Below are 22,978 nucleotides of genomic sequence, written 5' to 3'. Positions count from 1 at the left end.
CTGTTTAAATTATCACACTAATGGATAAGGTATTGTTCCAATTATCACACTAATGGATAAGTTACTGTTTAAATTATCACACTAATGGATAAGGTATTGTTCCAATTATCACACTACTGGATAAGGTACTGTTCAGATTTTCACACTAAAGGATAGGTTACTGTTCAGATTATCCCACTAGTGGAAAAAGTACTGTTCAGATTATCCCACTAATGGAAAAAGTACTGTTCAAATTATCACACTAATGGAAAAGGTACTGTTCAAATTGTCATACTAATGGAAAAGGTACTTACCATACTAATGGGAAAGGTACTGTTCCAGTTATCACACTAATGGTTAAGGTACTGTTCCAATTATCACACTACTGGATAAGATACTGTTCAGATTTTCACAATAATGGAAAAAGTACTGTTCTAGTTACCATACTAATGGAAAAGGTACTGTTCCAATTATCACACTCATGGATAAGATACTGTTTGCATAAAAGTTTTCACTAGCATAACATTCTTTGGATTTTACTGAACAACTCAGCTTTTAAAACTTCATTATTTGTTAATAGAAATATAGTTGAAGGAGCCACTACGTCTCAGAGGTTATTAGGCCAAACATGCAACCAGATATATGTGGTTAGATTTCTGTTAGATCAGACCAGGTCAGCTACTATGGTGTGTTACTAAGCAGGGCTTGCTACTCTAATTGCCTCAGCACTAATTGATTTTCATGTATTTCTGTGTCATAAATCAAAAAACCAGACCAAGTGTACCTTATTGGACTCGTAACTGAGTAATGACAAAAATCTTATGTTGCAGATATATTGACATTGCTAAATTCTTTAAACACTTGTGATGTTAAAATTGTTTGATTACAAGTATAAAATAAGTTTATGCAAGCTTTCCTAAGATAATTATTTTAGTGTTATGCTTTTCTAGAAAATGGGGTAGAGTGAGGTTGAGGTCAGATTTTTTAATATACAAACCAGTTTTTTAAAGATTAATTGAGACAACAATATTTAATTCTTTTATAATTAATAAAATTTCAAAACCCGTCTTTTAATCATAAATTTAGATGCTATTGCCACATTTAAAAATTCTATCATTCTGTGACTAATAGGTTGTCAGATGCATCAGTCATTATTGCGTTTTCAGATTTCTTCATTACTTATTTTCTTAAAGCACGTTACTCACTGTGGGTTCAGGATGTAGAATACACCCAACGTGCCACCCAACATGTTGTAAAAATTCACTGATTGAAGCAAAAGCAATGCTGGTTCAGTGGTTAACATGCCCGACTTACAGCCAGAAGAATGTGGGTTCAAATCCTACTACTGAATCAGCTAATGGTGTTTCCATGGGCAAGATACTTTACTCCAGTTGCCTCAGCACTAAATAACTAATTTGTATTGTGCCATAAAATGCTAAACTAAACCAGGCAGCATTTGGTTTAGTTTTATATTTGGGTTGGAACATTATCGTGCTAAAGTGTTTGCGAGATAATAAGTTATCTTACCACTTAACATAAGATAATTCCAGTAATTGACCACTTAGCATAAGATAATCCCAATAAGTTATTTTACCGTTTAACATAAGATAATCCAAAGAAGTTATTTTACCACTTACATCAGATAATGCCTGCTTTAGCTTGATTCTTGAATAATATCTGTTCATATTTTATTTATCTCTTTCAGCTGTTGGGAAGAGAAAATCTTGATCTCAAATTAACTCCATATAAAGTGCTAGCAACCAGCAGCAAACATGGTAGAGTATTTTTTATAGTTTCTTTTTAAAATTTGATAGAAATTACATAAAGTTAGTGGCTTCATTGGAGAAATTAGAAATAATTTTAATATGCTTGACATTTTTTCTTTAAAAAGAGTTATTATTTTTGGAGTATGCCTTTTAGTTTGTTTTGGATCTGTTATATAAGGTTCTTGCTGTAATCATTCTGTAAAGGTCACATCAAACTAACTTTAATGTAAAAGCTCTCAGATTAAACTATCTGCAGATTATTGTTTGATGCCAAAGTGTCCTCCTTTCAGATTCCATTTATTAGACATGCTTATACCATCAAACTCCTCAAAACCGAAACCTCAGGATACTGAAATCCCCTCATGAACAGACTTATTTTTCAGTCCTGAAATTTTCCTTCTTTAATATCCTCAATTTATTCCTTAGTAAACTAAAGCCCCTCAATGTTATGCTTAAAAATACCCCACATGGGTGTTTTCACATTTGAAATTGCCACAGCTGGAAGGTACATGTAGGTAAATGTGAAATATGTGAACCTTTCATGCTTCAAAAATAGTTTCTTTCTCATTTTTCCCTTTTATATGTAGAACATTTTTTTTTAGAAACTATTGCTTCTATGGTCATGAACCTGAGGTGTGTATTCACCTCTGCCACTTGTTCCAGCACCCATAAAATGTAAATTATTGTTCTAGTGACCTTCTTTTGTTATTAAAGTATTTGTATAACAGTAAAGCATGCAAGACAAAGCATTCTATTGAAATTTCCAGTTGCTTAATTCTTACCACAGACTTCACATTTTATCAATTATTAACAAGAAAGGAGAGAAAATTCTTGAATTTTGCATTGATTTCAAGGACGGGGAACACATTAACAGTTTTACTTGCATTCATGTGATACTTCTCATAAGTACTTTTCTTATTCTTTATGTCAAGAAATATTTGAATATATGCTGATATGAATCGGGGCCCCGAGTGGTCTAAAGTGCTCACCGTCATGGATCATTGGCATCTCACCTTTGTCTGCGTGGATTTGAGTCTTGGGTTCGGCCAATGTGGGTATGTGAGAAAGCTTACCAGTAGCTTCTCGTGGGTCTGTGGTTCTTTCCGGGGTTTTCCCCGGTTCTTACACCGGCATTTATACTGGCTGCCATGTATAGCCTTATCTTGTGCTGAAAAATGGCATTAAACCTTACAACAACTACAACTACAACTAATATGAATCTTTGCAGTGATATAAATCATGATTTTTTTAAATAATTGCAGTGTAAGTTCTTTTAGTATGAAAACAAAGATGTCCTTATCAACGTAAACAAAATAGGTTATTCAACCCATTTATTTGGTGTTATCTACATTTATTTGGTGTTATCTGCATTTATTCAAGTCTAAAGCAATACATGCATTTTACCTGTGCAAGATTCTTACATTTATAGAATTCTTCTAGTAAACATAAAGTATCTGGGATGAATTTCAGGGTTTGTGCAATTTATACAGTCATCGGCTGTAGCTGAAGTTCTTGAATCTGAGGGTTCAATACAGAATTACTTCAGAAAACATGCTCCATCAGAAAATAGTCCCTATGGTATATCTCCAGAAGTTATGGATAATTACATCAAAAGTTGTGGTAAGTAAATACTATTTTTTTGCTTCTTATATGTAACATCCATTGAAAACCATAAAAAAAAAGTGAACAGCTTGATTTGTTTTCACATAATATATCAGCCAAGCATGTTCCAGGCTGTTGGGTCTGCTTATGATCTTAAACACACAAATTGACACCAGTCTCTAGTTGCTTTATGTGGTGATGATCTGGGTGCTTCAAGTACAATCATAATACCTTAAGAAATATAACCACATCTTTACAAATCCATCCCTCCCAAGTTAATATTTTAGCAATGAAAGCTAAAAGTTCCCTTCCCACATCAGTTGGAGTCAGAGTTATCTCCTCCTTAGCTTTAGGGTCTGGCACCAAATCCCATCTGTACTTAAGTTTCTACATGCTCTTGGAGACCTTGCAAAAATCTTATATCAAAGAGTTACTTTGTCACACTACAGAGCAATTTAGAGGAGTTTCTCTTCATAGAGGAGTTTACTCCATCAATATTTTAAACTGTTTCTTGCTTTTTTCTGTCAGTGATGTAGTTTTTCTAACTTTCTTAGAACAACAGCCTCATCATATATTATACATGTCAGTGTCATTTTGTTATCTGGTTGCAAAAATGTGTATTCATTAATGTGAACATGACAGTTTGTGTTCTTTCATCAGAAAATTACAGACTCATAGGTTATGTCATTAATTTTATTATAGGGATCTTTCAGTACCATCCACTTTTGAGTAAGGTTATAGGGATGCTTCAAGGACTTCACCTGTATTAGCTATCATTTATGCTCTCTATATTTACAGGTAAGTTTTCTAATGACAGGGTATTAGTCCCATAGTGTCCACTTTGGTAGTTAGAAAGCAATGTTTGACTGACTTCACCTGTGTAAGCTGTCACTAATGCTTTCTATGTTTACATGTCATTTTGTTTAGAAAATGTAATAGTTCAGTAGCATTCATTTTGTTGGTTATTAAAACTACACTTGACTGACTTCAACTGTATAGCTACCATTGTGCTCCATATATTTACAGGTATTTCTACAATGGGTAGAACAAAGTGTAATCAAGTGCAAATGCATGAAAATGGTGGACAGTAACTATAATACATGCATGGAATGTGCTGGATACCCCTCTGATAAAACACGTGAAGTATGTGCACTATGGGTGGAGATTCAGTGGGTTGTAGTCCACATCAGACAAACAATAATGAATGGGAAGGTGAAAAAGTGCAGTATTAAAGCTGAGGAATTTGGCAGCATAGATAATGATACTGCTTTGATCAACATATTTGTTATGGAGGAGATTTGTAAGGTAGAGGGCTTATCAGCCAGTAAGAAAGTCAGGCAAGCCTTTTTGGCTATGGCAACACATACAGCCCCAGCTCACCTTTCTTCAACCGGGAAAAGATGCTTTCAAAGTACCAAGTAGGTCTTGTGCCGCAAAGGTGCAACATACATTCTGCTCTTCCACTTGATGGTGGGGTGGGTGGGGGCAGTTTTGTGGATCCAGTATCCCATAACTCATACCAGCTTCATGAGTCTGGCACCAATAAGGAGGAAAAGATGGCTTTGTTCCATTAGGATTTGAACACTGTAATCAGAATTAGAACTCATGAGGTCAACACTGAAGCCAATATGTCCTATAATGTTAAATGATGGGACCACTTATGTTGATCGAATGGCTCCTATTCTGTCCCTGCATCAGAACACCCGCACTAATTAGGATCAGTCTACCTGTTATAGTACACAGTGCACACAGTTCACTGTGACCATTTGATACAATGGCTGACCCATGGATCATGCATGTTGTTTTTCAGAGGGAATTAAGATCACAATCAATGCCCTTCACCCATTGTCCTGGGCTTCTAAAGCTACAGACATTCCAAGGATCCATTTAGAGCAGACTTTCTGCACCAGAAAAAAACAATCTTCTCACAGAAAGGGCAGTAGAGATTGTTAAAAACAAAATCATTAGGTTTTATTCAAGACTGTTGTTTTGGGACAAGATTCCAAAATCAGTCTTTAGACAGTCATAGACTTCAGATCTCTCATTCTTTCCACCCTGGAAACATGATTCACAATGGAAAATAAGCATCAGTCTATTTGTTATATTCTCATGCTTCACTCCAACCTAGCCTTGGATTCTTTGTCAGCAAGAACAAATCCAGTATCATCCCATCTCAGCATTTTCATCCTCGCGCATATTGGGTTCAAAATGCACCTAAACAGAGAATGACTCCCTCAGTCATTTGCTTCAGTTCTATCAAAGAATTGCATTTCAGTCAGAGAATTCCTTTGTCTGTTGGGTCTGCTGATTGTGCAGCAGATTTCATCATCTTGGATCACCTGTTCATGAAACCATTGCAAATGATGCAGTTGTCCAGATGGTAACAGAAGCATTGCCCATTAGAATAAACAGCTATTGTTTCTTATTATATGAGGTCACATCTCAACAAATTTTGAGATCCTCACTTGGCTTACAGTAGGTGTCCTGTTGCAAGTCTAACCTCCAGGAATAACAATTTGTATAGATACAATCATAGCAGGCTGGGTGCCTATTTCCTGTCATTTTTTCAGGATGACCATGGATTGTGGCCCACTCAAAAGAAGGCCACAGTGAAAGTATTTCATTAGTGGCAGGAGATGCCCTATGGAAAGGACATGCTCATTCTATCCGACAACTTCATTGTGGTGAATCATCTCAGAAGGCAAGTGATGTACCAACTCCACAGACATCTGCCTCCTGATTTGTTATTGCCTAAGGTAGTATCATCAACAACAAATCACATTCAAGTCTGTTACATTCCTTGCAGACTAACTGTATTAGTAGACTTGTTGTCCTAAAGGAATCAACTAGTTAAAAAGCAAATGGTCACTTCTTTCATCAGTATTAAGTCAAATCTATACCTACAGGGATCAACCATTGGGAGATATTTGTGACAAGGTGGAGTGCAAATGTTTCAACCTTTGTCTTTCCAGATTGGATTTGAAGGCATGGACAGTCAGTGCTTTTTCCTTAGATTGAAACAGTTTGGAATTCTACACTTATCCTCCAGTAACTCTGACCCCAAATATTGCAAAAAGTAAGGGAATTGGGATGCCATCTAATTCTGATTTCTTCCTTTAAGTAGGAAAAATAATTGATTAACAACTTGCTAAATCTTATTGTATGGAATTATCAGTGAGTTAGAAGCTGTCTCACATATCTTAGGAGACCTGTGCAGGGTAATGGGGCAGTAACTCTGCCCATCTCAAAACCTGTTCTCCTAAGGTGTTATGGTCTGGTAATGTATTTGTGGAAGAAACCAGTTTTTGGAATAAAATATTTCCTCAGTAATACTTACCGGTATGACACGGATACATCTGCCCAGTCTCTCTACAGTCCATTCTACTGACAGAGCATGCATTCTGCTCCAATAGTAACTGAAGCATAGGAGAATTTGGCATCAATCCTGACATCTAAGGGGGATATCACTATATTAAACTGCCATGTTTTGAGCAGACAGTTTTAGCTTGGGACGGCTATATTTGTGAGGTAATGGTCGTACTTCCTAAGGTATTATGATCAGGTAAGTGTTATTGTAGAAACATAATTTACTCCCAAAATTGATATCTTTTGTATACACGTTTTATGCAGGTAAGTATGGTAAGTAAGTATAGTCCGTGATAACTAACTATTGTCCTCTAACTTTCATTTATCACTAAATTAAAATCCCTGAAAATGTCATTCTTCTAGTATGTGATCATGGAACAAGATGTTTTCTCACCAGCAGTGTCTTAGTAATTTCCAGTTTTTATTTGTTGTTTTGTAACCCCAAGAATCGTGGGTTGTAACTTTTCATTTTTGAAAACTATCATATTTCCTTCATCCTCTTGAGCAAGATTGTATGCACTTGTCATATAGTTGTGCAATAAATGTTATGGTGATATCTGTCCATCTGTCTGTCTGTCCATCCATTTTGGTTACATGCTATAAATTGAGTTCTACTTCACATACCTTTACTAAACTTTGCAGGTGGCTTGCCCCATTACAGACATAAAGTTCTTATAATTTGAGGGTCAAAAGGTCAAACCAAGGTCTACACAGCTGATCATATCAAATTAGCTCCTGTGCATTAACTTGAGTTCTGCCTAATGCCTGACATACCTTCACTAAACCTGGCAGATGAATTGTGTTATAAGATGTAAGAAGCCTACTGATTTAGGGTCCTGATGATCCAAGGTCAGGGTTACCATGAATAAAGAAAGTATATAGGTTTCTGGACAGTAACTTGAGTTATGTTGCACATACCTTGACTACAGGTTTGTTGCATTTAATGATACCAACAACTCTATTGATTAAATTTGCATCTAAAAGTCAGAGGTTAAGACCATGTGACCATGTTGATTAGATAAATAGGAAATAAGTTTTGCATAATGACTAAAGATGTACTGAATATACTTTTATCAGACTTCAAAGATAGGATACCCTTAACCATAGAAAAAGCAGAGTTATTTTAAGATTGAAAAGCTCAAGGTCAGGGTCACAATGTTTCTTAATAGTCAGATTTTTTATGTCCACATTTAGTTGTACACTTGTCAAGTGGAGTTTTCATCATGAATAACTTATCTTTGTCCTCTTCAGAGTTGTCTCTTCTAATGGTAGAATGTGTGTAAAGACCCAAAAGATTTGGGCATTTAGGGGAAAACTAAGGTATTTTCTTGAATGTGAGCTTGTAAAATTTCACAGGACCTTGAAGGTGTATGTGGGAGGCTAAAAAATGGTGCATATATCTATTAAAGTCATTTGATTTATTAGTTTACTTCTACTTTAATTTTAAATATTATTTTCTAAATTTGACAAAGTATTGCATTCTAGATTTCCTTAGTCAGAAGTGGCAGGAGTAAGACATCTGCTTTGGAATTATATCTATATTTGGCCTAGAAAAGATCATGGTAATATCAGTTATTACCTCCTTAATTTGAAGAGAAATGGTAGCCATTATGTTATCCTGCCCATCCTGATGTATGTACAGTATATGTGTGAGTACTGTTACAATATGCAGGCATTGTGTTATCCTGCCCATCCTGATGTATGTACAGTATATGTGTGAATACCATGACAATAGGCAGGCATTGTGTTATCCTGCCCATTCTGATGTGTATGCAGTACATGTGTGAATATCGTGACAATAGGCAGGCATTGTGTTATCCTGCCCATTCTGGTGTATATACAGTACATGTGTGAATACCGTGACAATAGGCAGGCATTGTGTTATCCTGCCCATTCTGGTGTGTATACTGTACATGTTTGAGTACTGTGACAATAGGCAGGCATTGTGTTATCCTGCCCATCCTGATGTATGTACAGTATATGTGTGAGTACTGTGACAATAGGCAGGCATTGTGTTATCCTGCCCATTCTGGTGTGTATACAGTACATGTTTGAGTACTGTGACAATAGGCAGGCATTGTGTTATCCTACACATTCTGGTGTGTATATAGTACATGTGTGAATACCGTGACAATAGGCAGGCATTGTGTTATCCTGCCCATCCTGATGTATGTAAGTACATGTGTGAGTAATGTGATAATAGGCAGGCATTGTGTTATCCTGCACATTCCGATGTATGTATACTGTACATGTGTGAGTAATATCACTATTCTTCTCTTACACAAAGACTTTAGACCTTAGTCAGTATATGTACACAGTGGTTTTTTAATTTTGATCCATCCTGTTGGGGTAGGGGAATATGGATGCTTTTTACATACAATTTAAAATAACCTTTTCCAGTTTTTAGCCTTGCCTGTCAGAGAATTGGCATCCATTATAACTGACTCAAGCATTTACTTAGGTCAGAGAGAGTTTTGAATGATACTTGCTGAGTCATGCCCGAGGGAGATATAAATCTGAACCATTAGTCATAACATGAAATTTTTTAGATTCCCACTTTATAACTTGATATGATTTTGCCAGGTATAAAAGATAAATTCAGATATGAAACTGACATTGGCTCCTGTGTATGTCCTTACCATTCAGCATACAATTACTCATCATATTTTATATCATACTTATTAAATTATCTAAGTGACAAATAATAATTTATATAATCTTTTTGATTGACAGCTGGATATTGTGTTGTGACATATCTACTGGGTGTAGGTGACAGACATCTTGACAACCTTCTTCTTACAAAGACAGGTAAATTATAGTCATTTACATTTATATGGTAAACAATTACCTCTTGGAAGGGGATTCATTTATTACACTACGTTGTAAAAGAAGAGGACTATATCATTCCGCCAGTCCTTGGGAGTATATGCATATGGAACTTTATTATATTGTATTCACATATAACATAATTTTGAATCTAAAGTGTAATCTTTCTGTCCTTACATGTGCCTTTTTTCAAAGTCATGTAAAAAGTATGAAAATATGTATAAGGAAAAAAATAAAGATAATAAATAATAACACATTTAAAGTAAATTGGTTATTAAAAAATTTGATTATGAAGTAGAATTTTGACCTTATAACTGTTTTCAATTTATAATGAATGTTTTTCCTTGATGACAAAGTGAAAGTTCACTCAGCAACATCCAATAGATTTTGTTTGATTGTGTGTGTATATATGGTTTTGGAAGAAGATAAATCTCACCAACAACAATAGACAGTGTAATTGCTTTTCTTTTGCCTTCTACAGTTTCAGTGTATGCATGAATCTCTGCATTCACATACGTCAGCTAGACATGTGAGTTATATGAGGCTCAGTTGGGTCTCATGTTATTAGAGCTATTGCATTCTTTGTCATGCAGCTGCATGCATTGTAAGACAGAATCTTAACAACACAACTTATCTTGTAGATTTGGTTTGATAGATCACTCTCAAACTTAGTCTTTCTCATAGTCATCATCTGAAGATGCAGTTCTTTAAAAATTGTTATGCTCCCAGGATAAGAGTAATTACCCTTTTTGATTTACAGCTTGATGTATTATATATTAAAAAAATGTATTATGGTCATCATCAGAAAATATGCATGCTGACCAGCTATTGTACTTGCATTATTTTTGAAAGAGTTATACACTTTTCTTTGCTAAAGACTCATCTCCTTCAAGGGGGTGGGGGTGGGATGTTTTTGAGAAGGAGGGATATTTCTATGGAAGGAAAATGCTCACTATTCCATTAGTAGTATTAGATACATGTAATGAATGACCTTAGTTAATATAGGCTGATTTATACCACACAGATTTATGTCAAACAGAATGATTTCAGTTGGTCTCCTTTATAAACATCATTGTACATAATGGCCTATCATAAACTGTGAATGATTTGAATATAATTTCACGTTTTAAGTAATCTAGTAACTTTGTATAGCAGTGTATGTATTCATATAGTATTTAGTCAAACATGATTTTTTAAAATTAAACATATTAGTCATATATTAGTCACATATTTTTTATATTTACCTCACCCATAACGTAGAACACCTTTACTTGTAACCTTGTCAGACATGGGTTCATTAGTGTTTATATATTTACACATCATCCATTGCAGGTAAATTGTTTCATATTGATTTTGGATACATCTTGGGACGTGACCCAAAGCCTCTTCCACCACCAATGAAACTCAGCAAAGAGATGGTGGAAGCGATGGGAGGGACAACATCTGAACATTTCAAAGACTTTCGAACCCACTGCTATACAGCATTCCTTGCAATCAGGAGGTAAAATTGTTTTTCAGCATTGCAAAAAGTGAAACCAGGAAGCATAAATGTTTAGCTTACTTTCTTGAGGCCAGACCTAAACAGTTGTTTTGATTAGTGTTTTTAGCTGAAAGAAATGATACATAGACTTATTGTCTTTCTGGCATTGATGACAGCAACAGTTAGTGATGCAAAGATTCTTGGTATATTTAAAGGCCAACAAATTTAGTAGCTTCTGCATATATATATATATATATATATATATATATATATATATATATATATATATATATATATATATATATATATATATATGTAGTGTTTGTATGTTACTTTCAGGTCTGCAAACTTAATATTGAACCTATTCTCTCTGATGGTGGATGCCAACATTCCGGATATAGCTCTGGAGCCAGATAAAACAGTCAAAAAGGTGAGTAACACTTCAAATTAAAATGGCACTGGTTTTGTAAAACAGACCTCAAAAGTAAACAATTCAGTTCCTACAAGAATTTTGATTTAAAAAATAAATCAAGCTCAAAATTTGGGTTTCGAAAGTATCTCATTAATATATAATGCATGGGGAGAGAAAAAGAAATGAGACATTGGGCATATGACAGGCTGTAATGCATTGACAGGAAGAATTAATGAGACTCTTTTTCCCTGCAAGTTTCAATGATGAAATGATATTAATATTACATCACTGATACATGAAATGTTCATCAGTGCTAAAATAGAAAGATATGTCTGTTAAGTGTTGAATATATTTTCAGATTCCTTTGGCTCTTTAGTTCCATCACAACACTGGTGTGGTGATACCAGTATAGGCATCTTGGTGATGTAGATCAGGTGCCAATTTTGAACATTTTCCAATTTGATATACAAGTTTCTTTAAAATCTGTCTACTCCAAAAAGTAAGCCTTTCTCATTAATTAGGTAGACTTAATTTTCAGTACAACAAATAAACTTCAGCAACCAATTTTTTCTGGGGGTATTTTCTTGCAGGTTCTATTAACAATGTGCAGTAATCAATTGGAAGACGATATGTTTGTGTTTTTTTCTAGAGACACTAAGATGGACTTAAACACGAGTTGAAATGATAGGGAGTCACCTGAAAACAACTTCATGAGTCCATGTAATAAATGAAATTTAGATGCTTCTCAGTGTGTTAATTTACTGTACTCTAGGTCTCAGAGTCCAATTACATAAATCATCCTTAAACAGGGTTGTGGCAGGAATCCTAAACCACTCTGCAATGGTCTCATCTAAACATGGGAATCATTTTAATCTATATGTGATCAAGATTTACCAGGATTTTCAGTCTTCATTCGGCTGATGAAGTTTAGATGGTCTGGATGATTTTTGTTTCTTTGAGTAAAACCACAAGATCTTTTATGTGTACAATTTTACCTACTGTTTATACTTGCACACAAGTCAGGTCAGTGTGTAAATAACATTTACTCTGATCTGCCATAACATAATGCACTGGCAGATCAGGATCTGTGTTGCTTGTTTTACTGATTACTCTAACACACTGCATAGACCCATATGTGCCAGTGTATTATGCAACACTGACCTGTGAATCCTAATGATTTGACAAATAAGTCTTACTGAAATGATCTATGATAGAGATTATGAAAATAGAATCATTTCATTCAAATCTGGATACTAGCTTGTCTATATTTGATCCATATCCAGATTTCATAATAGATTCAGTGAAGTTGTTCAGGAAACCAGACTAAATTGACAAGTGTACCTGAGATTTTAAACTACCATATTTTAATGTAAAATGCTGTTGCTTATAGTATTTTCCAACACACAGAAACATGTTGAAGGTGAATGTGACAATTAGCCTCTAAAAATGTGCAAACAACACAGAAGTATTAATAGGAATATTCAGTTTCTTGGGGAAAAGGCAAGAAAGGCAACAGGTACATACGTGGGACATCATGTGGTTTTAGCTGGATTGTTTTTCATGATGGGAGATGATTGCCATTGCCACATGAAATTGAAAAAATGAAAAGCTAACCATATTTTGAGATCTTGCAAGAAGCCATTGAGTTCCATAGGGTTTGGAACTGCTATTTCTGAAACTGGAGGTAATTAAAGTTGAAGTATGCCTTTTACCTGAACATAATATTTGCTTTCACTGCATCAGTCTCAAAACACACTTCTGAAATTCTTAAATGCACTTTATTGAAAATTGGTCTAATTTATGGAAAAATAACAACTACCTTACTGAAAACAGTCTAATTTTAAAAAAATAATGACTACCATACTGAAAATTGGTCGAATTTATGGGAAAATAACAACTACCTTACTGAAAATTGGTCGAATTTATGGAAAAAGAATGACTAACTTACTGAAAATTGGTCGAATTTATGGAAAAATAATGACTACCTTACTGAAAATTGGTCGAATTTATGGAAAAATAACGACTACCTTACTCACAATTACTGACAATTGGTCAAATGTATGGAAAACATACAACTACCTTACTGACAATTGATCAAATTTATGGAAAAATAACGACTACCTTACTGACAATTGGTAGAATTTATGGAAAAATAATGACTACCTTACTCACAATTGGTCGAATTTATGGAAAAATAACAACTACCTTACTGACAATTGATCAAATTTATGGAAAAATAAAGACTACCTTACTGACAATTGGTCGAATTTATGGAATAAGAAGAACTACCTTACTGAAAATTGGTCGAATTTATGGAAAAATAATGACTACCTTACTTAAAATTGGTCTAATTCATGGAAAAATAACGACTACCATACTGAAAATTGGTCAAATTATAGAAAAATAATGACTACCATACTGAAAATTGGTCTAATTTATGGAAAAACATGACTACCTTACTGAAAAGGTCTTGTTAGAGGCTGGCAGGTCTGGTGATGACAGATCAGGGTGCAAATTGCAGTTAGATCTGACCTATATGTGAGTATAAACCATACGTATAAAACATATGATTATCTTATATATAAACACTCACATTTGTCTTTCTGTATGCCACACATGCCAAACAAGAGGTCATGAGTTCAATTCTTGCAGCAGTATCCCTGATTTGTAAAATACTTGTATTTAGTATTTTTATGCTCAGACTTTCTTTTAAACTTGCTCATCCCAGTTTAAAACAGTTTTATATTTTTTTTATTCCTATCCTAGGACAGGCATTTAACCTATGATTTTTTATATTTAGCTTCAGGACAAGTTTGTATTGCACCTGTCGGATGAAGAGGCTGTGGCCTACATTCAAAACATCCTTGATGAAAGTGTGTCAGCCACAATGGCTGCATTGGTCGAGCAATTCCACAAGATGGCTCAGGTGAGACCAAGCCATTCAGATATTTTAACTGGTTTGACATGCTTAATCTGAGAGGAATATTTACACTGCAAAATTATGGTACAAGTTAGAGCCATGAAAGATATTTTAATGGGTTAATTGCCATTTTCTATATAGGTCCCATTATGAATCCTGATCTTGCATTTAAAATCCATTCATATTTTTCAGTATGGTTCATTATTTCATTAACAGTAATTCTATCCACAGTTTATGAGCAGACTTTCAAATAGAAATGAAGTTCAGTTTTTAAGTAAATTAAACATAGTCTTTCAGTTCCATGAAAATACTGCTTTTTAACTTAGCACATTTATATGTCTGTGTGATGGAAAATGTTTCACAAGGAGTTGAAAGATACAGCTAAAATTCTGACAAGACTGATGACAGAATGAACTAGCTGACAAAAAACATAAGGTCATAAATTTAATTCTTACAATGTTTTTGAAAAATGATACGTAATAATGAAAAATGATAAATAATGAAAGGAAAGAATGGAATGAACAAAAATTACTTTACCAATTTTAAATACAACAAATATCTTGTAAGGTGTACTATAATAATCAGCAAATACAAATTTGATTTATTTATACCTATGGACCTTTATGCTCATGACAGCTCCATTATTTGCCCTACTTTTCACTTACCTGTGTCACATGGTCAAACTGCCTATTGGTAGTATTTAGACTGATGTATGTCTTTATCCAGTTAAAAATTTTCTTCAAGGTCATTTACATTTGTTTGTCAGTGTTAATGTTTTTAATTAACTTTTTTTTTTGCATAAAGGTTATGGCTTTATATCCTAGAAAAAAACATACAAATATTTAGACAGTTTCATTAGCTATGTCAGTAATAATAGGAAATAAAGCTTTCAATTATAATAAGCCTTCAGGAAAACAGCTTGTCCTCATTTTGAAATTTATTTACTTATTTACAATTACATCCATTACTTCCTCTTCCAAAGCACTGCCACAGGGGAGAACACAAATTCCAAGGCTCTTAATTATATCTACCATGTAAACATGTAATTGAGACCCTAAATATCAACATGAAGTTTGATAATAATGATATATACTGATGCATCAATCAAGACTACCGTTTTTCCTTTCCTTATCATATGTATTGTGTTTGATTGTTTCAGTATTGGAGAAGATAATAGAGATTGCCGTTTCTTAATGGGATCAACCGAACATGACATTTCCAGTGTGAAGACTTTTATTATGAACACCATGGAAGCAACATCTTTCTGGATGACCAGAAGATATTTTGAATGGTTGAAACTTGCTTGTTCAGAGACAAGCTTTTGTTTGAAATCAAAATGGATTTAATATATTTTAGGATCCTAAGTTTACAATGAAAGAAGGATCTACATTTCATTTCATTATGCATATACAGACAAAATAAACTAATTAGTGATCCACATGTCCATTTAATATTTTGTCACCAATCATGCAAAGCTGATACAAGTTTTGCTCAAAACTGTGATTATTTTTTTTTTTCATTTTTCAGATCAACTTAAATTTTTGTTACACAGGTACCAGTCACAAAGTTACAAGCTTCTCCGTTGTGTAGTATAGTGTCAGTTTTGTTCTAATCAGAGTTGATTGATTGATTGATTATTTTAGGCAGGACTGACTAAATTTGTTGGGACCTCTTGTCCAGGACATCAAAAAATTGTTTCAGAAAATTCACTTGTCCCACCTACATTTTCACTTGTCCCAAAATGTCACACTTGACTAGATTTGATATGATATATGATATTTAATCCATAGGAAAAAGAAAAAAATGAACAACATATTTATTTCTTAAGAAGGCTTAATTTTTTCTTTTTGTATTGTCAAGGTATCTTATATACACTTTGCTTTTTCTTGCTCCGATCTGATTTTCCGTAACTTTTCTCAAGACTTGATCAGTTGACACATTAAAGTCTCTTCCTCAATGTATGTTTTTTTTATAATTAGGTCCAAGTTTAGCGCTCTTCTTCTCTAGAAGTGCACACAGCATTTCAGTGTCAGAAATGGTTTTCCATGTTGGGCTGGGGTGTAAACTGTGTTAAAAAGAGCTCACTTTTTTCATTTCATTTTCATTTGGCTGTAAATTGGCCTTTTCAAGTAAAGTGTTCACAACTTAAGTTTCAGGGATTTTTTGCATGTGTGGGCTAATTACTGCATATACTGTACTATACAGACTTAATGAGGTCATTAGCAGCCAACTTTTGGAATTAATCAAATGCCCAAATCACCTGTTTGTATGTGTGGTTGCTTAAATTCTGTTGGTTGGATAAGCTCAGCTTTTAAATGGCTGATGGAGGACCAACAATGTAAAATGATTAGAAAGGATTCTTGTAATCTGATTGGCTAACAGTAAAGAACAGTTTCAATTTATTTCTGAGCATCAGATAAAGATGTACAAGGTAGAGTTGCGACACAGAGAGCCTCCATATACAGTGTACTTGAAGTGCTGTATCTGCTCTGTACTATGAAGTACAGATATAGCACTTCAAGTAGTACTGTATCTGGCCTGTACTTGAAATGCTATATCTAGTCTGTACTTGAAGTACAATATCTGGTCTGTGCATGAAGTGCTCTATCTAGTCTGTACTTGAAGTAATATATCTGGTCTGTGCATGAAGTGCTGTATCTGTGTCTGTACTTGAAGTACTATATCTGGTCTGTATATTTAGTGTTGTATGTGTCTTTAATTGAGGTTCTAAATTTGGTCTGTACTTGAGGTGCTATATCTGGTCTGTACAATTGAAGTGCTATATCTGGTCTGTACACATGAAATGCTATATCTGGTCTGTACTTGAAGTGCTATATCTGGTCTGCTGGTTCTCGCTTGCTTGTTGTGTGTGTGATTTGGGGTTTTAACATAGTTTTGACAATTTGAGTCATATAGCTACAGTGTCTGTAGTGTGGCTGTTTATAGTGATGTTTAGCACTGGGGCATCATGCCACAGATATATTGCATCATGTCCCCCTCAGTCACATTATCCTGACACTAGGCCAACCAGTCCTAACACTAACCTTGTAATGCCTTATAAGTCTTTGGGAATTGAACCTGCGACCTCCTGCATCAGAGGCAGATACTCTAACCACTTAGTCTACCGAAGCAGTCTACACTGGAGTTACCTCCACTTTTAATGTGGTTGCTGCCACAAAATAAGACATTATAACTTCTTGATTCAACAGCAGCATACATATTTCAATATTGGAACTACTTTCAGTCATCAAATTGTAATCCCCTTTATCTTCCATATGCACATTATGACCATGCAGTTGTGGTGAAAATTTCTTCTGTGTGTTATGCCAGTGTGCATTCAGCATTATAACACCTAGTACATCTTTGTCAGTAGATAAATCTGTCCCTGACAAGCCTTCCCTAGGTTCTACTTCATTTCTGCTTTGATGTTAGAGTTGCATCAAGCTAATCTCCTGTTGATCACATCGCCTTCACAAAACCTGCATCTACACTACAGGGAATACATACAAGTTTTTAAACTGTTTTTCTTCAGGGCGTAGAGTGTATCACTAGGCTTTACCTCACTGTATAGTTCTATTTCATAAATTTCAGAAAATTCTTCAATTTCTAATTCCAACTTGTGAATTTTGTGACTGCCACAATTTCTGGATGTTTTCAGATGGCAAAATATGATTACTTTTTGTCCTGTCCAAAATATTAAACAAGCATTTCATTCAGTGTCTAAAATCAAACAAGGAAAGAAATTATCCAGACCAAAGTAACCAAACCCACGCATATGTCAGGTCATGTGCAGAAAAATCACACTTGATATCTGCATATGAATGTAAGTATGAAACTTACATTACTTGCCTTGAGTTTATTACAGTCCATAAGAAAATGTAAGCTTGTTGAACAACTACTTTGCACATGAAAGAAAAGAATCTCCCAGGCTTTAATCTCTTACCATCATCTACCCACATCAAATGCTTCATAAATATGATTCATTTTGGTCATTTTTCGTTAAATAAAATCCAAATAATGTTTTTACTAGTGGGTGGGAGAGATGTATACATTCCAATACATATAAATTCATAACAGTATATAAAACCAGTGAAACCAGGATATGTTTTGCTAGGTTATATTTTATTTCAGTCCATAAATATGTATTTTAATACATATTTATGGACTAAAAATAATTCCTATATATGTGGGTGGGTGCAGATTTTATTTGGATCCACAATGGAAGTATTAAACAAAATGTTAGAGATGAAGTCTAGGAGTCTGTGGTTTTCTCCTAGGGTCTCGTATTCATCTTCTTGTTTTACAATTTAGATTTTGTTTTCTCAACAAGTGAGTATTATGGTTGTAAACAAAAACGTTATTCATTGCATAATCATTCTATTGAACAATGAAGCCTGTTTCTCCCAGTGTTCAACAGTTTGAATCATACATGAAACCTGCTGGGACTATTTCCAATAACAGGCAAGCCACTCCATCACTTTCCAATAATAGGCAAGCGACTCCATCACTTTCCAATAGTAGGCAAACCACTCCATCATTTTCCAATGATATGTAAGCCACTCCATCACTTTCAAAAAATATGCAAGTCACTCCATCATTTTCCAACAATAGATAAACCACTGCATCATTTTCAAATAATAGGCAAACCACTCCATCACTTTCCAATAATAGGCAAGTCTTTCCATCACTTTTTAATAATATGCAAGCCATTCCATCACTTACCAAAAATAGACATGCCACTCCATCACTTTTCTGAATTGGTCTCTATTATTGTAGAACCACGATTGTGACCCAAAACGATAGTGCATAAATGGATGAAAAACTTATTTTGTCAAAATAATGAACGCTCCAGTGGCCTAGAGGTTAGACCATCTGCCTCGGATGTGGGTTCGATCCACAGCCGAGTCATACCAAAGACTTATAAAAATGGTACTAAAAGCTTCCTCGCTTGGCGCTCAGCATTAACAGGTTAGTGTTATGACTGGTCTTCCTAGTGTCAGGATAATCTGACTGGGTGGGACATCATGCTATATGTCTTTGGCATGATGCCCCAGTGATAGACATCACTATAAACTGCCACACCACAGACATCATAATGATATGAACGAAAAATTGTTTAAGCTGCAGTAAAAATCCAAATCACACACATACACACACACACACACACACACACTCTTCTTGTCCCTAAACAAGTGGTACAGAAATATTAGTTTTAATGTGATTTTCTTTCCTAATTCAAGGTAAAAAAATGCACGCTAAAACAAATGAGGAAAAAGTACATTGTGGGATTCAAACCTGGTACTCCTATGTAGTACGTCATCATGCTTACCACTAGATGAAGCTATTTACTCATAATATGTTATTGCACTCTGTTGACTAGAATGCAACAATAATTTTGATAATTCATTCTAGTGAGATTAATTTTCTTGAACTATCTGCTAATTAACAGACTAGTATAAAATAGTATGGTTTATTGCATGTGATGTCTTCCATTAGGTTGATGGAAATATTTTATAGAATTTTCTAGCTTAACTTTAGTAATTTGTACAGTTTAGCACTTATCTATGAGAATAATTTTCATGTTTTTTTTGAAAAATGATTAAGTTTGCAATATCAGTCATACTTCATTTGCAGTACTAGGTTAATTTTAAGCTCACACAAACTGGAACTTTGAATGTGACATTTTGCTGATCTTTGCTTGATGATGTATTACACAGTGTTGTTATTACATTTCATGAATAAAAGGATTCTTTACTATAATTCCTATATGTGAGTGACAGTTTGCCTGCGTGAGAAAGCCATGTGGGATACATATTTCTCACATGAGTGCACTGAGTGACACTATGGATGATGTCTTTATGATTATATCATCATGAATATTTGCAATGTTTCTGGTGTTTTTCTTACTGAAAAGACAAATTGTTCTTGAGTATGAATATAAATATTTGTTTTCAAGAAATGTTTTGTTGTTATGCTTGCCTATCTTTAGCTACAGCCATGATGATCTTACATCTTTTTTCCATGTACTCTTTCCCACCCTAGCGATGATAATTTGGGGGTGGGAATTTAGCCAAGCATAATTCCTGTTCACCAGTTCTGATCTTCTTGTTGGAATTTCCCTATCCCACACAAATGCGTGTGATGGATTCTATTATAATCATGTATATCACATGATATTAAGGAATTATATTCCATCTGTACTAGCTTATAGGTCTAATTCATCTGCAAAGTGTATTTACCCAGATCTGCTGACACATAATGCACCAGCAGATCTGGACTATGCAGTTTGTTAGGAGTAATCAGTTGAACAAACCACATTAGACCCAGATCTGCACACACATTATTCATACATGCCAACCATTACGCTTTTCGTGTAATCATTACGCTTTTTTAATACTAAATTACACCTTTTGCGTAAATGTATTCGAAATATGCATTTTTGGTATATCCCTTTCAAAAAAATTTATAATTTGTTTTCTTGTTTTAACATCCCATTAATCCCACAGACAGTATTCTAGAAAAGATGGCTTCTATGTAGCTATGACATAAGAGTACGCTTGTCTTAGACTTGCATGCACTTTCCTAACAGTATTATGTTTTATTTGTAGCAGCTACCCTATTTCTAAGAAACATACTGGTTCTACTTTCAAATTTTTGACCTCAGTTTCTATTTATAGCAGCTGTATGGCTTAGTTAGGAGAGAACAGACTGGTTTTCTAACTTGTATTCTTTGCTGTCAGATTCTTTGTTCAAATTCATATTTGGTACGAAACCAGTCTGTATGTATTTGGTGCTAAAAGTGAAGTCATATTTATTCTAGTCGATGTGTGTATTAGAGCAAAAATGTTTTTCAAATAATTTCACAGATTGATTAGGAAAAGATGAAAAATAAATTCAGAGATGAATACATGAATTACACAATACAGCGTTCCATTTTAGAACAAGCTTCACACTCCTTGCAGGCTGTGTGGAAAGGATTTTAATATTGATCATGGTGGTAAAATAAAGAAACCTTGAATTAGCTCATTTTTACTAATTCCAGTACTAAAGTAACATCTTTTTTACAGCAGAACTAAATTGTGAACACAAATTTTATAAATGCAGAGGCATTATGTACAGAGTTCTTAATAGAATACAGACTACCCCTAGTGGTAGAAGACTACATTAAATTTGGTCCTTTGTTCAAATGGATGTTTCCTGATTCCAAAATTGCAGAAAATATGCTTGTGCAAGAACAAAGTCATCTAATATTGTGAGGTGCTTAGCAGAAGATACTTCACTTAAAATTGCAGAAGCCATGAAAGTTGGGCCGTTTAGTATTGTAACAGACAGGATTAGTGATTATGATGGCAAAATGTTTTACCCAGTCTGTGTAAGAGACTTTGACAATGAAAAGGGCAAAGTCAGAGTGCTCTTCTTTCATTACCAGAATTAACAGTAGATTCCACTGGAGAAAACATTTTTTTATTTGCTTGATAATGCTTTGAATAAATATTAGTTGGCATAACTGTATGGGGTTTTCAGCTGATAATACGTCAGTGATGACTGGAATTCATTAAGGAGTTGCATTCTATGTTTCGAAAAATGTCTCCATCATTGTTCACATCAGGTTCTGTCTGTCATATGATACACCATGCTGCAGGACAGACTGCTGATAAATTAGGAGAACTCCTGAAGTATCAAGTTAGCACTCTACCTGACAATATATTTCATGTGGACAGAGTGGATTTTTTTCATCATATTTTCCAGTTAAAAGACCCAATAACTGGAAGATATAAATTTCCTCTTCTTTGTCAGGTTATGAAAGGAATATTGGTTCTTTACCATTCTAATGCTGACTGAGAGAGATTGTTCAGTATTGTTCACAAAAATAAAACTGAATTCAGATCCAGGCTCAGTAACCCAGCACTTGGTTCTCTACTGGTGTGCAAAACATTCATAGTCTCAGCTGGTACAAAGTGTTTTGAAATGGAATATGAAAGACTGTTGCTTTATTAAAGCTCAAATCATTATATACAAAAACTTGAAGCAGTAATTGATGTTAAAAGTCCAGAGGGATAAATAAACATTTTGAACATATGCTCATTGAATTTTTATCATGTTATATGTGGATTTCTCTTTTTCTGCTCAGATTACTCTTTTTTTTGTCCACTTGGATTACTCTTTTTCCTCACCGGGGCATGGCGTGTATGATTATGCACTGGCAGATCAGGGTTTATGTTGTTTGCAGTTGGACTTGACTTATTTGAGAGTATGTACAGTAATAAAACTTGATGAATTCATACTAGATCCATACTATTTAAAGAGAAAAAAAGGTTGCAAGAAAAGCTAATTTAAGAGTCATTTTGTCTAGCAGTGTAAAATTTCTTTTCTTGCAATTGCACATGTTAATTATTCACATCATATTCCTCATTATTGTCTTATATTATCATCTCATTATTGTCTTATATTATCATCTCATTATTGTCTTATATTATCATCTCATTATTGTCTTATATTATCATCTCATCATTGTCTTATATTTATCATCTCATTATTGTCTTATATTATCATCTCATTATTGTCTTATATTATCATCTCATTATTGTCTTATATTATCATCTCATCATTGTCTAATATTATCATCT

At 34.3% G+C, this 22,978-nt stretch overlaps 1 protein-coding gene across 1 annotated transcript in view; it reads left to right on the top strand.

Annotated features, from left to right (window-relative positions):
* LOC149770868 (phosphatidylinositol 3-kinase catalytic subunit type 3-like) overlaps positions 1-20,310 on the top strand; it is a 48,664-nt gene extending 28,354 nt beyond the window's left edge. The window contains exons 12-18 of the mRNA XM_089949012.1: positions 1,685-1,754; positions 3,216-3,365; positions 9,447-9,521; positions 10,872-11,040; positions 11,359-11,449; positions 14,232-14,357; positions 15,511-20,310. Of these exons, the coding sequence (XP_089805138.1) occupies positions 1,685-1,754; positions 3,216-3,365; positions 9,447-9,521; positions 10,872-11,040; positions 11,359-11,449; positions 14,232-14,357; positions 15,511-15,525 (696 nt within the window). The 3' untranslated portion in view covers positions 15,526-20,310. The remainder of the gene's footprint in view (positions 1-1,684; positions 1,755-3,215; positions 3,366-9,446; positions 9,522-10,871; positions 11,041-11,358; positions 11,450-14,231; positions 14,358-15,510) is intronic.
* Positions 20,311-22,978: the final 2,668 nt, after the last annotated feature.

The sequence above is a fragment of the Sinohyriopsis cumingii genome, unplaced genomic scaffold (assembly GCF_028554795.1).
Source record: "Sinohyriopsis cumingii isolate HCF-2022 unplaced genomic scaffold, ASM2855479v2 utg002232l, whole genome shotgun sequence".
Lineage (NCBI taxonomy): Eukaryota > Metazoa > Mollusca > Bivalvia > Unionida > Unionidae > Sinohyriopsis > Sinohyriopsis cumingii.
Note: the sequence above shows the minus strand (reverse complement) of the source record. Positions and strands in the feature narration are given on the sequence as shown.